The sequence below is a fragment of the Biomphalaria glabrata genome, chromosome 18, assembly GCF_947242115.1.
Source record: "Biomphalaria glabrata chromosome 18, xgBioGlab47.1, whole genome shotgun sequence".
Classification (NCBI taxonomy): Eukaryota; Metazoa; Mollusca; class Gastropoda; family Planorbidae; genus Biomphalaria; species Biomphalaria glabrata.
Window position 1 is genome coordinate 6,164,318 of NC_074728.1, and position 20,951 is coordinate 6,185,268.

The 20,951-nt window shown below is 36.9% G+C and overlaps 1 protein-coding gene across 23 annotated transcripts in view; it reads left to right on the forward strand.

Annotated features, from left to right (window-relative positions):
- LOC106079313 (protein couch potato-like) overlaps positions 1–20,951 on the forward strand; it is a 324,431-nt gene that overhangs the window by 259,453 nt on the left and 44,027 nt on the right. Inside the window, exons 1-2 of one of the 23 annotated variants that reach the window (XM_013240465.2) lie at positions 3,695–4,755; positions 12,493–12,968. The exons of 20 other annotated variants lie outside the window; for them this stretch is intronic. In XM_013240465.2, coding sequence (XP_013095919.2) covers positions 12,843–12,968 — 126 coding nt within the window. In that variant the 5' untranslated portion in view covers positions 3,695–4,755; positions 12,493–12,842. Of the gene's footprint in view, positions 1–3,694; positions 4,756–12,492; positions 12,969–20,951 lie in introns of those variants that run through there. 2 more of the 23 variants (XM_056016895.1, XM_013240471.2) reach the window with 2 other exon arrangements.

Sequence of the window (20,951 nt, forward strand, 5' to 3'; positions counted from 1 at the left end):
TGACAATATGCGATGCAACCCGTTCACCCAACACACCGTGGCGCGTCTCATTATGTTAGCCCCCATACGACGCCACTAATTAGATTCATTGCTAAAGTAATAGTTAGCTGTAAAAAGGGTAGGAGGGGGGGGGATGTCAGGTAGTTGCGGGTGGGGGGGAGGGGCTAGGTACTGTACAATTCAAGCAAATATAAAATTAAAATTAAAAGCTAAACGCATTACCGAATTCCCACCTCTTCCGAAGGCAATGTTTACCCTGGTTACGTCCTGTGTTTGTTCTCGCAGCCCGGTGTAATAGGAAAAAGATGTCCTTCATTTTTTGTTCATACCTTCATACCCCAAATACTTTTTTTTCCCCTTCCCTTTGTTCAACGATTCAAAGCAATAAGAACCAAAAAAAAAAAAAGTTGTTTGATTTTGAGGCAGAACCGGACAGAACGTAGATGTAGGCAAAGGGGGGGACAATCCACTGGTTTGCTGTTACGGTTATATAGTTTCCAGAAAACGCAATATGATTCCCGTATTTGCAGTCTTTAATCCTCGTATTTTTCTTGTGTCTCTTTGGCTACATCAAAAAGAAAGCAAAAACTTTGAGCAGCAATTTTCAAACAAAGTCACACATTGTAAAAAAAAAAAACACAACTTCTTCTAATGTGGCCTAAAGACTTACCACAAAATGGAGAAGTCCTCTTGTCGTGACGAGAACAAAATATTCTAGGTTATTAGTTTCTATTGTGAGGCGTTGTGGGTGATCGGTATTGGCTTGGCTTACGAAATGAGGGATACCGGGCTCAAATCCTGGTGTAGACTGGTATTTTTTTAATTTCGGGATCTTAAGGGCGCCTCTGAGTTCGGGGAAAAGTAAAGGCGGTTGGTCATTGTGGTGACCACATGACATCTTTCTTAACCGTGGGCCATCGAAACAGATGACGTTTACAATATCTGCTCTATAGATCTAAAAGAGGAACTTTACTTTCTCTATTAGTTTCTATTAGTGTGGTTGCCGTTAACGGAAACGGAAACGAAAATTTTACTATCATCGGAAATTAATTTGTAAACAGTCACGAACATTTATAATAATATAATAATCATAGAACGGAAACTGTTTTTAAAAAATAAAGTCCTAACGAAATAATAATACAAAATAAGTTAAATAACAAAAAATAATTACTCAAGGCACCAATTTGCTTTCTTCCCCTTTGAATTCCATGGAATGTTCTTCTTGATTGTTGTGTGCAGTTCGCGAAAGGTTAAGTGATAACCTCGTTTTGACGTCGAAGTTGTCGTCTGCTTGTATCATTCCGCCGCATGACATGCGCCGCACACCAATTTGGAGCAAACAGCAGACGTCATGATTCTCTGAAGTTCAATATTTGGCGTACGAATCTATTTCTTCACTAGCATTCAAACCAAAGAGATTTCTCCCGTTTAAACTAGCGCTCTACCCACTAGACCACCATGCTCAAGCGTACATCATTTTTATCTAAGTATTTTTAAACATACGCAACTTATGGTAAATTTTGTTAAATTTGTGTATGCGTGTGGGGGGTGGGGGTGGGGGGATATTCAAAATATTTCGACAGGCGTTTTCCTTTAAACAAGTGATATTATGTTTCAAAAGCGAATTGTATTTTAATAAATAGCCTTTCAAAGCCTTCTAATTTGGGCTATAGTGACAATGTAATGTATCAGATCAACAATTTATGGTAATATCGCATGACCAATACCACCACAATACGACCTTTAGTATTTTGTGAAGGTTAACATCCGATACCGGAAGCTGGTTTCTTTAAATGGCTATCACTTCTGACTCTTTCACGGTCGGAAAAAATCTACATCTTTTCCCTTCTCTCGAGTTAACTAGCCTGTCTTTCTTGATTCTTTTCCATACAATTTCCCAAAAAAAAACTTGCTTACGCACACTCATGCCCACTCACGCATTGAAACTCGCATGAACCAGAACTCTGACCTAATTTTATATATTCTCGAACTGTATTCCCACTGCCTTCCAAAGCTCTATTTCCCCCCCCCCTCGAGTTTCAGAAATATGGTCTACATTTACTTTTGGCCTACCCCATCTCAATGTAATGTGAATAGAGCGATGGTTCTCACACTGTTCAATAATAGATTTTTGTATGTCGACGTTATCTGTGGTGCAGGGAATCGGGAAGTCCTAAAGGAAATCTAGACAAAAGAACTGAGGAGTAGAGGCTGCGTGTAGGAGACTTTCTCAAACGACCACGCATGAGCTTTACATCTGATATGTCTTGCGGTGCTTGTCTTCGAGTCCGACGATTAAAAAGGAATTTAGAATTACGTGTGGATACGCAGTCCTAGCTGTGACCTACATATGTTTCTACATCAAACGCAAACAAAACCATTGTCTGCCAGTGGTCATTTTTTTTTTGGTCTAAAATAATGTGTATCATTCAGTTTTTTGTTTCTGTTCCGTAAGCCAATCGCTTCCAAATGGTCTCTATGCCAGTTAAGGTACGCCGACTTTCATTCACATAGCCTGACTAAAGGCCAAAAATAGATGTAATTTCTTCTTCCTGTGCAAAATGTAGCAGAAAGAATAAGCAGTCGAGAACTCCACTCGATCCAGAAGAAATGAAGACACTAATAGTGAATAGAATAAACGAGACATGGACAAGCTCTCATCCGAATCACAAGAAAAACGACACCTATGATAAGCTACCCCGATAAGGCGTAGTCTAATTGTTCGCTTCAGAGAGACCGGACACAACAGAGTGCGACAAACATATTTTCTGGAAGCTGAAGATTAGGACTAGTGAAATTAGCTCTTGTGGAGTATCACCAGAGAATGCTGACCATGAAGCTCAAAACGGCAATTTTCATCCAGAGGCCCAAACAGACAAATTGTCTTACTGACCGATGCCAAACTAGTCATTCAAAGCCTGAAAAACTCGGATACTTTTTCTATACAGCAACTCAGGACAGCTCTTGTAAAAACTCAGCAAGGAGACTGTTCTTCAATGGATTCAAGCACACATTGAATTGGAAGGCAATAAAAAAGCAGACATAGTAGCCAAAGATGGAAGTATGAACAAACAAACGAAACTCCCTCTTTATCCAGAAGAAATTAGGAAATAATAGAGTGTAGAATAAATGAGAATTGGACCAGCTCACATCCCAATGACAAGAAAAAGGACGCCTATTCGTCTATTTTAAGCTATCTTTACATGACCAGCTCATGTTTTTTATGACCCAGAACAGTACACAACAGAATAAGACAACATATGTTCCGGAAGCTTAAAGTCGGGACGAGCGAAATCTGCCCTTGTGGAGCATCACCAGAGAATGCTGATCATGTCATTCAAAGCTGCATACTATGTCAAGAGGCCCGAACAAGTCTCTGGCCCCGAAACCCTCCTATAGAAGAAAAAACTATACGGAGAACTGCCTCATCTGGAAACCACTGTGCGGTTCATCTCAGATATAGGATTACTGATCTGAACCGTCCGAAATGTAAAATGAGAACGAAGAAGAAGAATCCACAGGCCCGAGCAAGACACTTACCTAGGAACACCACCATAGAAGTGAAATTATAAAGAGAACTGCCTCATCTGGAAACCACTGTGTAGTTTATCTCAGATGACATACAAATGAGATTGTAGAAAATGACCCTTTGTATTAGATATTCACGTCAAACGTGAGTATATATTCTTTACATTACACATGATGCCTAACTTACGGACTCACTAACAAGTCTAAGAAATTGAAAAATAGTACAGTATTTCACTGATCTACGCAAACCCAGCTTTGACCTACATATTTTGCCACTCTTAACTCTTACAAATCAGAAGTTTATAACACTTCAGCTATCAATATGTCTGAAAAGTGCATCTAATGACAAACTCCGAATAAAAATTACGGTATAATAATGCTATAAATTTCTATATCACGATTTTAACTTTTACTGATTAAAAAAAAAAAAAGAGGACATTTAGTTGATTGCCCTGACCTACTCCTACAAGTGAGAACTATTCGAATCGAATGACGATCGCGCGCAGGTAGTTGGGGCAGTGGAAAAGTAAATATGTCGGTACGCCCCCCTTGTTCAGTGACAACACAGTTCTTTCCCCTGACCATCCACAGTTATGTCCCCATTGAGTGTGCATCTTCACCCGATGTAAAACTATATATAAATACAGACAAGTCTCACTTGGGATAGGGGAGACCCATATTACTCTGAAGAAGTGTTCGGTGATTGTGTGTTACTGTGATCTATTCAATGCAACTTCATATTGATAGTGTACCGTTTATTGGGATAATACAGCTTTAAAGTATCGCATAAAATGTATTTAAAAGAAATAATAATATAAACGACGTATTTACTAGTCGGCTGTTTATATTCTGTATAGAGTAGTGCTATCTTATAAGTTATTATAAGGCAAAAACTATATGTGTTTAATTTAGTTCCGTTGCAATAGTAAGCGACTTAGCTAGAGTTTTAATAAAATAGTGTGTGACATCAGAGATACAAGGGTGCATAACCTCTTTTTTTTATTCGTAACCTCGGAGTTCTGAGAATCAGGATTATCGTCCCTACTCTTTTGCTTGGCCGTCAAGTTTATTACTTTTGTTTATGGATGGTTGTGTGGTCTCACATCAGAGGAGAGGACTATTTGAACAAGTGTCTCTGTGATAGATTTGAAAACATCTCTGTCTAGCTCTCTTTCCCTTTTACACACACGCGTTTTTTTCCGTCTCTCGTTCTTATTTTGAATACAGGTCTGTATATATTTCTGTCAATCTCCAATCCTTCAATCTCTCTCTCTCTCTCTCTTTTTCTCTCTATATGTTTGTATGTGTGTGTATGTATGTATGTATGTATGTATGTATGTATGTATGTATGTATGTATGTATCTATCTATCTATCTATCTATCTATCTATCTATCTATCTATCTATCTATCTATCTAATATATCTAATCTATCTATCTATCTATCTATCTATCTATCTATCTATCTATCTATCTATCTATCTATCTATCTATCTATCTATCTAATATATCTAATCTATCTATCTATCTATCTATCTATCTATCTATCTATCTATCTATCTATCTATCTATCCTTCCCACTCTTTCTTTGTTTCTTCTGTATATTTTATATTTGTCCAAATCTATAATTGTTTGTTTTTTTAAATAGCATCTCCTCTCAATCTTTCTCTCTCTCTCTCTCTCTTTGTAATAACCGTTCTCTATTCTCTCTATTTTGTTAGCTCTTTTTCTATTTCTCGTTTTCTCTTTCTTTCTTTTCTCTCTCTCTCTCTCTCTCTCTCTCTCTCAATCTCTCTCTCCTGTTTGTCTTCGAAAAAAAATTATTTGAAGACTTTTATTTATAACATGCAATTATGTTGCAGTACCAATTAATTATATTCGTCCAATTAAAACAGAACGCTCAGGTGAAGCTGTTTTTGTTTTAATTGATTATAACTAGAATAGAGACACGAAGAACGGAATAACTTTATTTTAATCTTCCAACTCCAATTACGGAATGTTTGTCGTTTCAATCTGCTTTAAAATGTGAATTGAATATAAAAGAACAAAGTCACTGACCCAAGTGTGATATTATTTTTGAAAGATAATTTGTTAGATTTCTAGAAAAAGTTGTATCCTTATCCCATTCTGCCGATCCCAAAGAAAGAAACAAGTAACAACTAAATATTCAGTTCCTACGTTATTTTTGAATAATACTGTAGTGTAGACTAAACATTCTAATTGTCTTTGTCTTGAGGGGAAAAAAAAAAGGGGGGGGGGGGATCGAATCCACGACATTGGCGGTTATTAGTGCCACGTTCTATCACATTAACTTAATTAACCTTACTACTAAGTGTGAAATTTTCACTTCAAATAAATAATTCAATTTTTAACTTCCAACTTCAACATTCCATCTTCCAAATTCCATCTTCTACATTTCCTCTTCCACATTTTCTCTTCCACATTCCATCTTCCACATTCTATCTTCCACATTCCAACTTCCAACTTCCATCTTCCACATTTCAACTTCCATCTTCCACATTCCATCTTCCACATTCCAACTTCCAACTTCCATTTTCCACATTCCATCTTCCACATTCCAACTTCCACATTCCAACTTCCAACTTCCATCTTCCACATTCCATCTTCCACATTCCAACTTCCAAATTAGATCTTCCAAATTCCATCTTCCAAATTCCATCTTCCACATTCCATCTTCCAAATTCCAACTTCCAAAGTCCATCTTCCACATTCCTTCTTTCAATTTCCATCTTCCAAATTTCAACTTCCAAATTCCATCTTCCACATTCCATCTTCTCCATTCCATCTTCCTAATTCCATCTTCCACATTCCATCTTCCAAATTCCAACTTCCAAAGTCCATCTTCCACATTCCATCTTTCAATTTCCATCTTCCAAATTTCAACTTCCAAATTCCATCTTCCAAATTCCAACTTCCAAATTCCAACTTCCAAAGTCCAACTTCCACATTCCATCTTTCAATTTCCATCTTCCAAATTCCAACTTCCAAATTCCAACTTCCAAAGTCCAACTTCCACATTCCATCTTTCAATTTCCATCTTCCACATTCCATCTTCCAAACATAAAGAAAGAAGTGTGAGCAAACAGTAGGATTTAAAAAAAACGAAACAAAAAAAAACATGTAATTTAAAATCATGAACCTTCATTCATGCATCTTTTTTTTTTTTGTATTTTAAAATTGTATATTCCTTGTTTTTAATGAACCCAATATGTTAATTAAATCTGTCCTTTTCAAACTCAGATTGGGAAAAAACAAATGGAAGGGGGCGGGAATGCGCGAAATTCTGAGACATAAAATACAAATCTGTATGAAATCAATGACATGCTTTCATCCTCGACTAACACTCTACGCTGCTGGCGCCCTGCGTTTGTCTATGGCGCTTTAGACGAACCGGCCATTGAATTTTTAATTTTAAAAAGAAAACGAATTCAAATGACGGAAAATAAATCTCCCGCCTTCTAGATCAATATTTCGTGGTGGCAGCAGACTTAGTGCAATCCGCGAGAGTTATCTTTCCTTTAATTAATTTTCTATTTAAAATTCTTGTTTTTCCCCCAGGATTTGACATTAAACTTAAACAAATGAATAATAACAGTAATTACATGTTTTGTTTGGGGCATAGTGGCCAATTGTTTTACAATTTCATTGATCTATGATTGGCAAAATTATGATTTTTTTTTCTTTCTGCTTGGCATATTTTTTTTTTAATTTTTGAATTATTTTTTAGATTAATGAAAAATAATATTACTTATTTGGGAATATGTGTTTATATTGTAGACAAGATAATAGTCAACAAATAAAGCCTTGGGAAATAGTGTACATAGATTGTGAGGATATTACGAAGCCAGTCCAAAGCGTGTACTTTTCCCATACGGTGTAAAGTTCTAGCTATTAGATGAAAGGGAAACTAAATGGCAAACAAATATGTTATCACAGTTGACCTTTTTTTTTCTCCAAGTGACAACTAGATTTAGATAAAAAAAAAAATTGCAAAACAAAAGCCAAAGTAAAAAAAAAAAAAAACAGAAAATAAAATCTTATCTAATTGAAAACTAAATTACATAATGATGCAAATCAAACAATACACTCGCTTCCATAGTTAACTTTAACACGCATGCTACTCGAATTTTGCATATATTATTGTCACCACGTGTGTATATATTTATTAAGATTTTTTTGGGGGGACGCTGCTACAGATTTTGTCGCTTAAAATGTGATCGTACTTGTTGAGGGACGCAAATCCTTCAAACTATATTTTTAGTAGAGAACTTAACATACAATTAGGATCGAGGAGACTGAGTGATTCATGAACTAAAAATGAATCAGTAATTTACACTGATTGATGTAATAATTTAGACTGGTTTATCCATTTATTAAGACTAGTGATTTAGTAATGAGATCTAGTGATTCTGTAGTAAGATTGAGTCATTTCGTAATTAAGAGTTATGATTTGGTATTAGGACTAGTGATTCAAGAATAAAGACTGGATGATTTAGTAATTAAGACTGAGTGATTCACAAATAAAGACTAGTGATTGAATAATAAAGACTTGGTATTTCAGTAATTAAGGTTGAGGGATTCGGTAATTAAGACAGTGATTCAGCAGTAAAGACTGAGTGATTCATTAATTAAGATTGAATGATTCAGTCATTAAGTTTCATGATTTATCCTGCTGGATAGATCTTATCTTATCTTATATAATACAGACGTTACTTAAAAAAAGAAGATGATTACGTCCTGCGCGCCATGCATTCAGTCATGCATGTTAACCAATGACTTAAATTCTGCCAAGTCAATGGTTTTCCTGGCTAGTTCAGGCAACCCATTCCATGCTCTAATAGCACTAGGGAAGAAGGAGTATTTGTACAAATTTTGTCCTAGCATATGAAGTGTTTTTATTGTTTCTTTTTCTTCATTATATAAAGTTTCACTTTTCTCTCTCTTTCCTCATCCCGTAACAATGGAATGCTGGTCGTATGGACATAGGATTGCCAGTGGGCGTACCGGTAGTGTCTGTGATTACACAGACAGCCGCACAGACAGACATCAAGACAGACATTCTGAAGCAGTGGTGAGATGTGACAGAGGTGCTAATGAGACTGCGACACTCACACAAGCTCTGACTTGCATAGAATGACTTAAATGACTGAGCGATTTTCAGACTCCAGTACTGAAACAGTACTTGCTAAACACACACGCGCACGCGCGCGTAGACACAATTGACGTTACCACTAATCCCAACAATTCGCGTCCTGTCACGTACCATTGGACAGAAGAACGATAGGCTCCCCTGTTTCTAAAATTAGGTTAAAGCCTGTGTTTGTCCGTGGAGTAGGGCATTCTCATCGCTAGTATTAAAAGCGTGTACACTCTGGCTGAGAGTATCTATAGCCATCTTTTACAGTGTTCTGTTGCTTAAATGGTTACACTCAGTCTCATATTTATATATATTATTTGATTGTATAAAAACAGATTTACGTAAACAAGCAATTGTTTTCGTTTTCTGAAAGCCAAAAGTAGCCGTCATACCTACTTAAGCACGATACGTGTCTATAGTTTGACGTTTCAGACAGACAGACACACTGACAGCACATAAGCAATAGCTCCCTTTCCTTACGGGGACCTCTACAAAACGTGTCTAAGATTCCAATTGATAATTTCCATCTTTAAAATTATATTTTGCCACAAACCACAAGGTGCTTCGAAAACAGCCAATTAAGACCTATACTTATATAAATATGTAAATAAAACTGACTATAAAAAAAAAAAAAAAATACAAAAACTCATATAAGGGAAACGACTGTACATTTATATATATTACAAACTGTACAGTAAGATTTATTTCCTTTAATCATTATCGAACAAATTAATTGACAAAAATGTATTGACTAATTGGTTGTTTTTAATTGATTCATGCTTTGTTAAGTATACAACAAATAGTTTTGTAAAGTTTCAACTTGATCCGAGAATAAGTGTGGGAGAAAAAACGTGTCTATGTATTTATGGGGACAAAACCACACATATTTAGCCATATATGATTTTACTGAAGGATTACTTTTCCTTGATAGTGTCAAACAAAATTATTAATTATCAGTAATTACTTGAATAGTTGTTAATTTTTCTTAGAGTTTCATGTTTGTTAGTTACAGTAGTTGTTAAGTTTCAAATTGATCCGGAGAATGAGTGTATGTACAAAATTTGGTGCAGACAGACAGAGAGACAGACAGACAGACAGAGTGAGTTGATATACAAACAAAGCCTTAATATGAAGCAGTGCAATTCCCTTTGTGTGTATCATACCATTATAAAAAAAAATATTCGCTCGTGCGTGGGTTGACAACCCGGACGGGACATTACATACGATATGCGTAGAATCGAATAGTTCCCAATAGGCTTCACTGTTCTTCTAGCCTCCTATAACAATGGATCACTTGGGCGCACAATCGTGTCTTGTACAAGGTACGTGGTGGAGCAATGTGTGCATAGCCGAGGTGACCTCGATTAGCAATCGAAACCGAGCCACTGACCTATTGATGAAGAAAGCAGTTGGAAAGGGGTGGGGAGGGTTTAGTAAGGTACCACAAGGGCGGAGACCTGAATTTAGAACTGGTATGTTTGTATGTTTGCACCCACTGAACGATACCGTTAACCCATTTCTCTCCGCCTTTTTTATTTCTCTGGTCTGTTTTGTTTTATTTATTTAGTGATATTGACTGTTGACACTTTATTACTGTTGTTTAAATTCTTGGATAAGTTCTTTTCAAACATCGAACCTTTTAGTGGAGTATTTCGGTTTAAAGGTGTGTTTTTTTCAAAGCTTATATCAACTCACTCTGTCTATCTGTCTGTCTGGCCAAAAGTTTGTACACGTTATTTCTCCAACACCCACTTTCGGATCAAGGTGAAACTTTGCACACTTATTTCTTTGCCAGACATCACAAGAATCAATTTTTTTTAAATTAACCAATTAGTTAATTAACTATTGGTAATAAATTATTTTGCCTTGGTATCTCAAACAAGGGAAAAAATAGTACTTGACTGAAGTGGTAGTATAAGCTGAATTATTCTCCTTTATAGATGGTCGTCTGAAGCTTCTTACAAATTGAATTACATGGCTGATCCAAACTAATGGATACACTTAATATAAGTTTTGTTTCTTTAAAAAGTTTTTTTTTGTATTTTGCTTGTTTAACTTGCCCTGTCAAATGTAGTTACAGGTACGATAACCCACGAAGCTCGTTTTTAAAGGTTTCTAGGTTTAAAAAAAATGATTACTCATTAACGATGAACAATGAAAATGGTTAATGAATATCAAAGAAACACTTTTTTTTACTGCCTTTATAAAACTTTAAATGTTTAACTTAAAAAAAATAATTTCCAACATAAATATTTATAGTCATAAAAAATAAAGAGATCTTTATCATATTTTTAATGTATTAGTTCGCACCACTTTGATCCTTTATTATGAGCAGGCATTTATACATGGGGACGCTTCTGCAGATGTGAATAATTGAATAAGCCGCGCGAAACTAAAAACCGGAAATACTAAGTCTGATATATATTTTTATTATCATTGGTAACATTTTGAATGGAAAGGATTGAAAATAAATGGCCGGATGTTGCCACCAGAAGATAAGGTCCAGTGGGTTGTTTCTTCTACGTAATGTCCTATGAGTAGAGTCTAAGACTCTAATTAAATCTTGCCCCCATCTGCCTGTCTGAATAAAATTTTGTCTCAGAAAGATCTAACACGATTTTCATTTTTACTCGTATCCTAAGACGCTAAGGTTGGAATCGAGGCCAAAGGTGACATATAGATATAGATTTACATATGAAGAAAGCAGATGTGTAAAGTGCATACACAGGCCTTATCCATTTTAGTTTTACAGTTGCGTAACTCTATTGAGAGCTATTAAATGGTAATATTGACACCAAGAACAACTCCAGACTTCTAATCGCGAGACATTTCTTATCTAGTAGATCTTAATGGATGATGTGTCCTATTTAAAAAGTGGCGTCAACACAAAGCTTTATGCCTGCACCCCAGGGAGTAAAAGGGCCAAAAAAAATTTTTAGGTTAGATTCGCTTTTTTTTTTTTGAAGCCTCCAAGCAACACCCACCTCTCTCTCTCCCACACACACACCTTACCACTGGTTGCCCATCCTTTCAATCACACATACACAAACACACACACGCACAATCCAAGGGGGAGAAACACTCACCTGATAAGTCTATTATATTCAACCACTCGGGAGAGGGTGGGACATGTGAATTCGGTCCAATTTGGAAAATATGAAAAATGACACCCTGATTTCTATTTGCTTATGAAGATAAGCTGACTGTGTCATTGCGCCCTTTCCCCTCCCCCTTCTTGTACCCCACATTTACACCCCGACTCCCCCCCCCCCCCACTAACTGCCCGCATAATGAAATGGAAGGGAAGGCGAGATAGGGCCAGAGTTTATTAAGTGAAATGGGGCTAATCCGATAGTGGAAATATTTGTGTAAGCCGGTTTCTCGGTGCGGGTGATTTCAAAGCATGCCGTGCGTTCAAAGCTCAAAATAAGTTGCACGCAGGCCAGAGAAAAAAAAATATTTTAAAGGCCCATTTTTTTTTAAACAACAGCGATGATCAAAGCTACACGAGATATTACGTAGTGTACAATTTTTGTGTTGTTGTGTAACGAGAGTATTACACGGTCTCAACGTTTGCTTTTATGACGTCATCGAATAGTGTGTAGCTGCTAATTCAATTCGGATTTTTACTGACGATGAGGATAAACGCATCTGCCCAATTTTAAACGAATGTCGAGAGTACAATTAACGCCTTTATTTTTTTTTTCTCTTCTAAACTAACCGGACGAATATGACGTAATCAAAAAGTGTGTCGACGTTACCAACGATATAGCTGTCAAATTAAAATGTCTTGTTCATGATATTTTAGCCTGTGCCCTGTAGTGTGATAAATTTCTTTCCAGACACTTGGACGTGAACTGCCGTTTGTGTTTCATGTGATGTGTTTCCAGGAAACACGGTGACCAGGATTATCTTGTCTTATTCGATAAACATGAACGGATAGTTATAACAAGAATTTCCATTTTGGATTTTGTGTGTGTGTGTGTTATTGATTCTCCGAGGAGATATCCAGATCTGGAACGAATTCGTGAGCAACTGTAAGATTTATGCAATAAAAGATTGCAAGGTATTTGTATGATTGTCACGCCAACACAAACCGTCAGCCAACCGAATTCGTTTATTCATGTCGTCTGCGGCTGTCAGGGATAACCGCTCCGCATGAGTAGCCACTCTCACAGGGGGAGCATGGATGACCACTCCTCCACCTCCTCCGGGGAGACTCCCCTGGAAATGGATCCGGTCATGCACGAGAACTTTCTGGCCATGATTGCGCAGCACGAGCAGGTGAGGTTATTAAAGAGGTCAGGTTAAAGGTCGCCCTAAACTATGATCTACTAAACAATAGCAGCTCGTTACATCGACCCAACAGTTACGTGACATATGTAACAATCTGCATATAACGGAAATAAAACTCTTGGTGAATTTTTTGATCATCAAGAGTTTGATTTCAGTGAAGTCTATCGGCAAAGTTTAGAATAAATATATACAATTTGTAAATAGCATCCCATTTTAGGTGTTGTGTTAAAATGCACCAAAAAATGCCCCATTCCCCTGTATGGCTGAGATAATGGAGACTCTTATTCATAGGAGCGAATCCATTAACAGCAATCTATTTGGTGCATCCGGTGTGCGAAGTATGTTTGCTACGTATTGGGTATAAGTTGGGTAACATATCTTGGAAGTAACTTTATGAAAACAAGATTCGCCTGTGGAGAGTTTATGGGGCTTAAAGGAAACTAAGGTTCCAGAGCTCAGTCGTGTTCGGTTAAACTATTCTCCGGTGCAGAGCTGCACTGTTTGACCCATAATGCCTATACCCGTCCATACCCTCTCGTTGCATTTCAACCCAGAGGATGAAAACGGTTATCATTGTGATCGATGGGCGGATTATCGAGTTGAGGTTTAGGTGCAGCTTGGCATCTCCCGGGAATAAGCCAATCAATGAGAAATAATTTTATAAGGAAATTAATTTAGAAATCTTTAGCCGAGCCTGTCATTTGAGGTGAACATTTTCAACAGTAACTTTCTATATGCAGAATAAATTGGAACTTTCATTTTAAATTTGGATACAAAATGTTGTCATGAAGAAGAAAGACTTAAATAAACTTAAAAAAAGAAAATACCTCCTTTATACATCTTATAGAGAGATTAATTTGCTCTTATTAACAAATAGCTGAAGACATAAGAGTTCTGATCAAGATAAGATTTTCTAGTTCTCTAGCCAAATTTAATTTTGTTATATACTTTGAAAAATTATAACGGTGAAGCTTGAGTTTTCCTAGTGTGGCCAACGAGCTAGCAATTATTTTCCCAACGATATATATCAACTGTCAAATTTCTAGAAAAAATCGAGTCGTTTTCGAGAATCGCGAAAACCCACTAATTGCCGTCCCTGAATGTTTTGTCCACTATGGACAGTGGTCTGAGTTATAACCAACGTCTTGGTTTCATGGAAATAGCTGGAGTTAGGTCTAATGTTTTATCCTCCATCTTGATCTTAAGCATTCGTTCTTCAGTAATAATTCTCTTTCTCTCTTTCTCTTTCTTTCTCTATCTATCTATCTATCTATCTATCTATCTATCTATCTATCTATCTATCTATCTATCTATCTATCTATCTATCTATCTATCTATCTATCTATCTATCCAACCATCTATCTATCTATCTATCTATCTATCTATCTATCTATTTATCTATCTATCTATCTATCTATCTATCTATCTATCTATCTATCTATCTGTCTATCTATCTATCTATCTATCAAATGCCGTCTAATCTGTCTGTCTGTCTGTCCGTCCTTCCATCCTGTCCGCCCTTCCATCCTTTCGTCAATTTGTCCACCTATCTGTCTGATCATTAAACTTTTTCTCATGTCTTTCTGTCTGTCTTCTCTATTATTTTTATCTCTTTATTTTCTGTCTCTGCTTTTCTGTTTCTGTTGTTGTTGTTTTTTTACCCCTCTGGCCTCACCCCCCCCCCCACCTACCTCCCTGTTCCGGTCAGTATCATTTATTGATTAAAGAACACATTCAGACTAAAAAAAAATGAGGCTACTTTGGTCTCGTTAAACTTCGCCAGTTCTCGAGACCCTTTTAGGAACGTAGAATGAGACATGTGCAGATCTAGACCCATGTAGGTTTAGACTTATGTAAATCTAGACATGTGTAGATCTAGACCCATGTATATCTAGACATATGTAGATCTATACATAGTCCTATATAGATGTAGACATGTGTAGATCTCTAGACCCATATAGATTTAGACATATGTATTTCTAGACTCATTAGATCTAGACCTATTTAGATATAGACCTATGTAGACAGGAGAACCTATGTAGATCTAGACCTATGTAAATGTAGATTTAGACATATGTAGATCTAGACCCATCTAGATCTAGACCTGTTTAGATTTAGACCTATGTAGGCAGTAGATCTAGATATATGTAGATCTAGACATATATAGATCTAGACATATGTAGAAAGATCCTGTTACCCAATGTGTGTGGGTTACTCCCAGTAATCACTTTCTCTTTTGCGTGTGAGGTTTGGGGTTTGCGTGCGTGTGTGTTTGTGTGTTTATACAATGGGCTTTGCCTATGTTTGTCCTGGATTAAGTTTCACTAAAGGGAAATTTAGAGTTTTAGGGAGAGGCCCCATGGGTAGGGGACGGGAGATATTTTTTGTAAAGTCACGGGAGTAGGAAAGGGGGGGGGGAGTGAATTGAAATATTTATTTTAAAAGAAATCAATGCTTCCAAATACGTTTTTTTTTTCTTTTTCGATTTTAGTTTCTAAGCTATCTTTAAAAAGTAACTATATTGATTGTATATGTTGATATTAATTTTTTAGACAATCTACACATACAATAGCAATAGCTGTATGTATATAAGTAGAATAATGACGGAACTCTTTTTTAATATACACTTGCTCTATTCAGATATTTGACACATCTACATATCCATCTATCTATTGATATTCCTTCTGACTTGAGAGAGAGAGAGAGAGGGAGGGAGAGAGAGGGAGAGAGAGAGACTGTGACAGAGAGACATAGACGGACAGTGACAAAAGATAGATTGAGAGAGACAGAGAGGGATAGAGAGACGAAGAGATTCGAATACTAAAGACAAAAAGAGAGAGAGAGAGACAGAAAAAATAAGAAGGACTTTTATTTTTTTAATTCTTTAAAAACTCTAAACTAGACTTTAAATGAAGACAATACAAAAATTAAAATTAATTCATGATTACACTTTATTAGTAAAGTATGTGATGCGGACAGTTTAAAGACATACAACAGACTCTCTCGCGCGAGGACATGTCACACACAGAACATTAAAAAAACAAAATGAATTTCAGGTGTTCATGAAAAGGTGTACAGTTAAACGCATACGTTATGAATAGATAACATACACAAACAAGATATAGACACTTCACAATGTCCCCCGCTTAAACACTTAGTATATACACACAATTTTTGATTACAGAATAGAAGCAAGTACTGAATGATCAAGTCTTGCATACTTAATCCACAAGCTTTTGTGTGACTAAAGAAAAAGAGATTTATAGATTATCTACTCCTTTAAGTAGTGTTATAATCTTTTCATTTAGTACAGATTGTTTTGTTTAAACAAGTATGTCACTGATTGGTTAGGGTTCAACACCTCTCCAAATGTTATGCTTTGCTTAATTGGAACTGTACCTGTTAGTGTGTCCAGGTATCCAAAGTCTACCCTGACCCTCCCCACCCCTCAAATTAAGAAGAAAGTACTGCAGAAATGCAAAAGGCAACATGAGGGCCAAGCGCACGATTAGTGCTAACTGGTGCGAGGTCCGAGGATGCCAGCTCCCGTGTCCTCGCCGTGGTTCTTCGGTGCAAATACCGTGTAGAGCGCGAACCCAACCTCCTTTGGGTTACCTTGATTTAAGCTTTTTGTTTTTCTTGAGCCCTCAAAGGTGAAGATAAGAAATCTGACGACGAAGTCCAACAAGTCCGCTACGCCGTTCCACACATTAGAGCCATATGAATGGCGTTCTTTACACATCTTTGTGGAGGTTTCAGAAAAGGAATATAAAAATTTGCCTCTAGTTTTCGCAGCTTTCCGCAGCTCAGAGGGTGCAGGCATTTAACGGAGCACTAGACCTTCGTATTTGGTACGAATCAATCGTAGTAATGGTCGCTACTATATATATATATATATATATATATATATATATATATATATATATATATATATATATATATGTCAGGCATGTCTCAAATCAAGCCTAATTCTCTCTAAATGTTAAAATATTCTGTAGAAGAAGTTTTAAAAAATCTAAGATAATTAAGAATAATGCATCATTTCCATCTTCTCACTTTCCTATTTCTCTATAAAGTCAACAATTAGTAGATCTAGTCTCTGACAATATTAGCTTGTAAAATTGATAGGAAAGTGTACGCTATTATCAAATTTTATTTAACGTGCTCCTCGCACTCTAAAACCGGCCTTGCACCATTCCAGTAGGAGAAAAAAAAAGAGAGCTCTCCTAGACAGACAAGGGTATTTACTCTGTTTAAAAAGATAATAATCAGTAGAGAGTGGCCCCGCTTTTATTCTGATGTTAACAAATACTTCAGGCTTAGAAGGGGTAATACTATGCATATGGCGTAATGTCTGCTCAAACTTTCCCCTCGACCACCAAGTCTCCCCCCCCCCCTCTATTTACTTTTTATCCATTCTCCCCTCCCCTTTTAGCATTTTCCCCTTCCAATGTAGACATCATGTCGTATACTAATTTACTGACATATGAATTTCTGTGTGTGTGTGTCTTGCTTTGTGTATGTATGTGTGTGTGATTCTTCAGTTTGAACTTTAAGATAACGACCCAGCCTGTCCAATCCGTAGGCTTTTAGTAGGTAACGGCAGGTAGTTAATCTGGAATGGGGAATGACTTAAATAAATCAACAAGTTAGATGTGGGGGTGGGGAATCGGGGAGGGGGAGAGATGGGCAAATAAAATCACAAAAAGGTCTCTCTCTCTCTCTCTCTCTGTCTATCTATCTATCTATCTATCTATCTATCTATCTATCTATCTATCTATCTATCTATCTATCTATCTATCTATCTGCCTGCCTGCCTGCCTATCTATCTATCTATCTATCTATCTATCTATCTATCTATCTATCTATCTATCTATCTATCTATCTATCTATCTATCTATCTATCTATCTATCTATCTATCTATCTATCTATCTATCTATCTATCTGCCCGCCTGCCTGCCTGCCTGCCTGTCTGTCTGTCTGTCTGTCTGTCTGTCTATTTCCGAAAGGAATTCTTCAGGCGTAGCTAGTGCAGTATACATGCTAGTTCAAAAATAAATGAATCAAATCAAATTAAGTCACCATTCCTTACGTGCCAATATGAAATCCAGGCACACTCGCTGAATTGATATCGTATGTACGTCTGATCATCATGAGATCATCTTTGTGGCAAGATGTCTAGCATCTCTCCTGCTTTTTTTTAAACACAGAAGTAGTAAATGGATAATACAAAATGTTAGACACTCGCGAGAAATTTAATCCAAAATCCACACAAGAAAGATGGGTGGGCAGTCTCTAAAATATTTTTAAGCAAAGATGTAACTATATAGGAATTATTATTGAATTATTTAGTTTTTTAAAACATTGAAATAATGTCGTTGTTACTTGAATATAAGTGAAAAATTAATTTTGAGCCATAATACAAATATAATTGATATTTTAACCTTTAAAAAAAAACAAAAAATTTAGCTCTTCCCTTGATATCAAGTCGCGTCCACTATCACCACAGTTAGCCTACTGAAAAATTATTGTAGATTATAATATTCTGGTATATTACACTAATGATGATGGACTTTTGAAAATGTTCCAATTTATTCCCGAGAAGTGACTATCGATTGTGTTTAGGTGGTAAAGAAATACCTGCGGTTGTATCTAATTTTAGATCTAGATTTATCAGGCTATATTGTAGCAAAGCCAGAAGTTGGACTGGTTGACAGAGGCTATTTGAGACGCGTGCCATTGGGAGCATCCTATAGGTATTAAAAAGTGTTCCAGATGAACAAAAGTCATTCCACGACAATATTGTAGCAAGAATTTCATCTTCTAGAATATTCTAGAGTCTAGTCTAGTTCGTGCTACTTGGAAAAGAAAAGACCAAACCCAAGCGAAGCAAGCCTGGGCAGGTCTTGTGGCAACGGGAGACGACCCTCGCGGATTTATCTTTAAAATAAACAATACAAAAGTGTATAAAGAGTTATGTGGACTTAGCAATAGGATCTGAACTGTCGCAGGCATTACTGCAGAATTTCTGGTGTAGTGTTTGTTAAGTAAGATTAGTCTTGCTTGACTCTTAAGATATAAGCGCCCTTCAGTTATACTCTTTAACACAAATCCTAGGCATTCTTATTCACGTACTGTCGTGGGCGGCTATTAGGGTCCAAGGGGAGTGGTGGTTGCTGAGTGGTAAAGCGCTTGGCTTCCCGACCGAAGGTTCTGGGGTTCAAATTTTGAGGATTTGTTAGGACGCTCAGGGGTCCACCGAACTTAGTTGGGTGTCTGAAATTAGTTGGAAAAGGTAAAAATGGTTTTGTCGTTGTGCTGTCACGACACAGTTCTTAACTGTCAGCCATGGAACAGATGGGGGCGCTCGGCTTCCTTACCTGGGGTCCTGGGTTCGAATTTCGGTAAAGACTATAATTTTTAATTTCGAGATTACTTGGGACGCCCCTGAGTCCACAAAACTTTAATGGGTGCCTTAACTTTGGTTGGGAAAAAGTAAAAGCGGTTGGTCGTTTTGCTGGCCACGTGACACCCTCGTAAACCATTAGCCATAGAAACAGATGATCCTTACATCCTCTTCCCACTTAAAAGAACCGCCCCTGGGAATAAAATTTTGCCTGGGGGGGGGGGGGAGGAGAGAAATGGGGAGGGTAGTTCAAAGAGGTAAGATAAACTGTTGAGGGTGACACTGCAGAGTCTCAAATCAGCAGCAGACGACTTCATTTCATCGTATTATAACAAACACGATGTTAAAGTCGCTTTTTTAAAGTATTCGACTTTCTATTTGTCAAAGGGGGGGGGGGGTAAGGAAAGCGAAGAAGTAGAGTTGAATTTTTTTTGTGTGTTCCTTTGCAGACATTGTTTTGTCCCCTTGAACTTACCACAAGTCACGTGCTATTGACATTACGTTCAGAGTTGATGCTTTTAGGGTCTGCACCGCGCCGGCACGCACATTCATTGTTACGCATTTATTTTCTTTCGTTCATTGACAGAAAATGTGACTTCCACTCTCCCTCACTCTACACAAATTCGGTGTATTCGCTTTATGCTCACTTATTGACATGGGGTGTATTTAAACTAACATAGAACACATATAAACACACGATGTCATCTGACACAGTCCAAAGCGTGTGTGTACACGCACTAGTAGTTAACACAGTCTCAAAGTCTCAGCACACACGTGTACATTTGTATGTCAGTAGACATTGTGTAACTGTAATGTTTAGGATGGTGTATTGACACAGGGATCTACATGTGCTAAATTGAATGACACTCCCCCCCCCCTTTTCCATATTCAATGGTTTGTCTCAGATCCTTTCTTAAAGGGGAAGAAGGGGAAAAAAATCCACTTTAGAAAAAAGAATTTAATTTAATTCTTCAAGTTCAAATCATGAAAAGATTAATAACACACTATCAATCAAACAATCATACATTTTATAATTCAAATTCAATAATCTAATATATATAACACAATGTAAGGAGTATGTCCCAAATAGAAATCAAAACCATTTGACCAATCTTATTAAAAATTTGGCTTGAATGGTATTTAGGTCTCGGCGGAGACCGTGATTATATAGAATGTCTCTCCCACGATAAAGCCTTGATAATAATTTAAAAAAAAAACAGTGTCCTTGCATCTAAATTTAAACACAATTATGAGGAGGTGGTGAAAACAAACAAACAAAAACAAAAAAAAACGGATATTTGATATTTGTGATCTGTTAAAACAGATTCAGACTGCTGCCTACCAGGGGCGGACTGGCTATATGGGCATTCGGGCAAATGCCCGGTGGGCCGGTACCCAAATGGACGGGCAGAGCCACCGAAGGGACCGCATGGATGCCATTATCTATTACATTGTTAAAGCTTTTATAATCTTATAAAAGGGGCCCTCTGAGCGTCATGTGTAAGAGGACTATCTCCTTCTGACATTTTTTTCAAAATAATGTAATATTCTACATCCTTTTAGG